This window comes from Octopus sinensis, linkage group LG18, assembly GCF_006345805.1.
Source record: "Octopus sinensis linkage group LG18, ASM634580v1, whole genome shotgun sequence".
Taxonomy (NCBI): domain Eukaryota; kingdom Metazoa; phylum Mollusca; class Cephalopoda; order Octopoda; family Octopodidae; genus Octopus; species Octopus sinensis.
The window spans coordinates 41,432,415-41,433,317 of record NC_043014.1 but is presented as its reverse complement, the minus strand read 5'-3'; the positions used below and the strand labels follow the sequence as shown (position 1 = coordinate 41,433,317).

The window sequence follows — 903 nt, the reverse complement described above, 5'->3', positions numbered from 1 at the left end:
TGCCTTTTGATGTCCGGTCTGGAATGTCCAGCTCAATCATACGAAGCATTAACTTCCAGCCTTTAATAGCGGCATAAAACGTCATTGTACATTCTGTTTTGTGTTTGAATAGTTTCTTATTGGCTGTTCTGTGGTGTGAAAACACTGTGGCTCCCGTCAGTCTTTGACTCTTGCAGCCGTCTCCTTCCATGTAGACTGAAAAACAGAGAGAGAGAGAGAGAGAGAAAAGTCAGATATGTACAGATAGAGAGAGAGAACGTGTTTGTGTACGAAGAGGGGAAAAAAATGCATAAATGGTGGTATATCGATAATGTGAGAGTATATGAACGAAATGACAGAGAGAGAGAGAGAGAGAGAGAGAGAGAGAGAGAGAGGAAGAGCGGGAGAGGGAGAAGGAGAATGAGAGAGGAAAGAGAAAAGGGGATATGAAAAAATGCGTAGCAGACACTGATGGAAATAGATAATTTGATAGATAGATAGACAGACAGACAGACAGACAGACAGACAGACAGACAGACAGACAGACAGATAGATAGATAGATAGATAGATAGATAGATAGATAGATAGATAGATAGATAGATAGATATACAGATAGTAATTCTCTAAAGCTGCATCACATAAGTATATAGGTATATATATATTTATTGAAAGATACAGCTATAGATATATATATATGTGTGTGTGTGTGTGTGTGTGTGTGTGTGTGTGTGTGTGTGTGTATCATGCAACATATATATATATATATATGTGTGTGTGGTGTGTGTGTAATCCCCAAAATATCTATATCATGCAATTAATATAGTCCCCAATTTCAAACGATATTGAGGTATATCTCTTTTGGATAGACGGATAGACAGACAAATATACAAATAAATAGATAGACAGACAGACAGACAGACATA

General features: G+C 37.3%; 1 protein-coding gene across 1 annotated transcript in view; it reads right to left on the bottom strand.

Annotated features, from left to right (window-relative positions):
• LOC115221255 overlaps window positions 1-216 on the bottom strand; it is a 63,935-nt gene extending 63,719 nt beyond the window's left edge. The window contains exon 1 of the mRNA XM_029791404.2: window positions 1-216. This exon is cut by the window's left edge and continues 56 nt beyond it. Coding sequence (XP_029647264.1) covers window positions 1-190 — 190 coding nt within the window. The 5' untranslated portion in view covers window positions 191-216.
• Window positions 217-903: the final 687 nt, after the last annotated feature.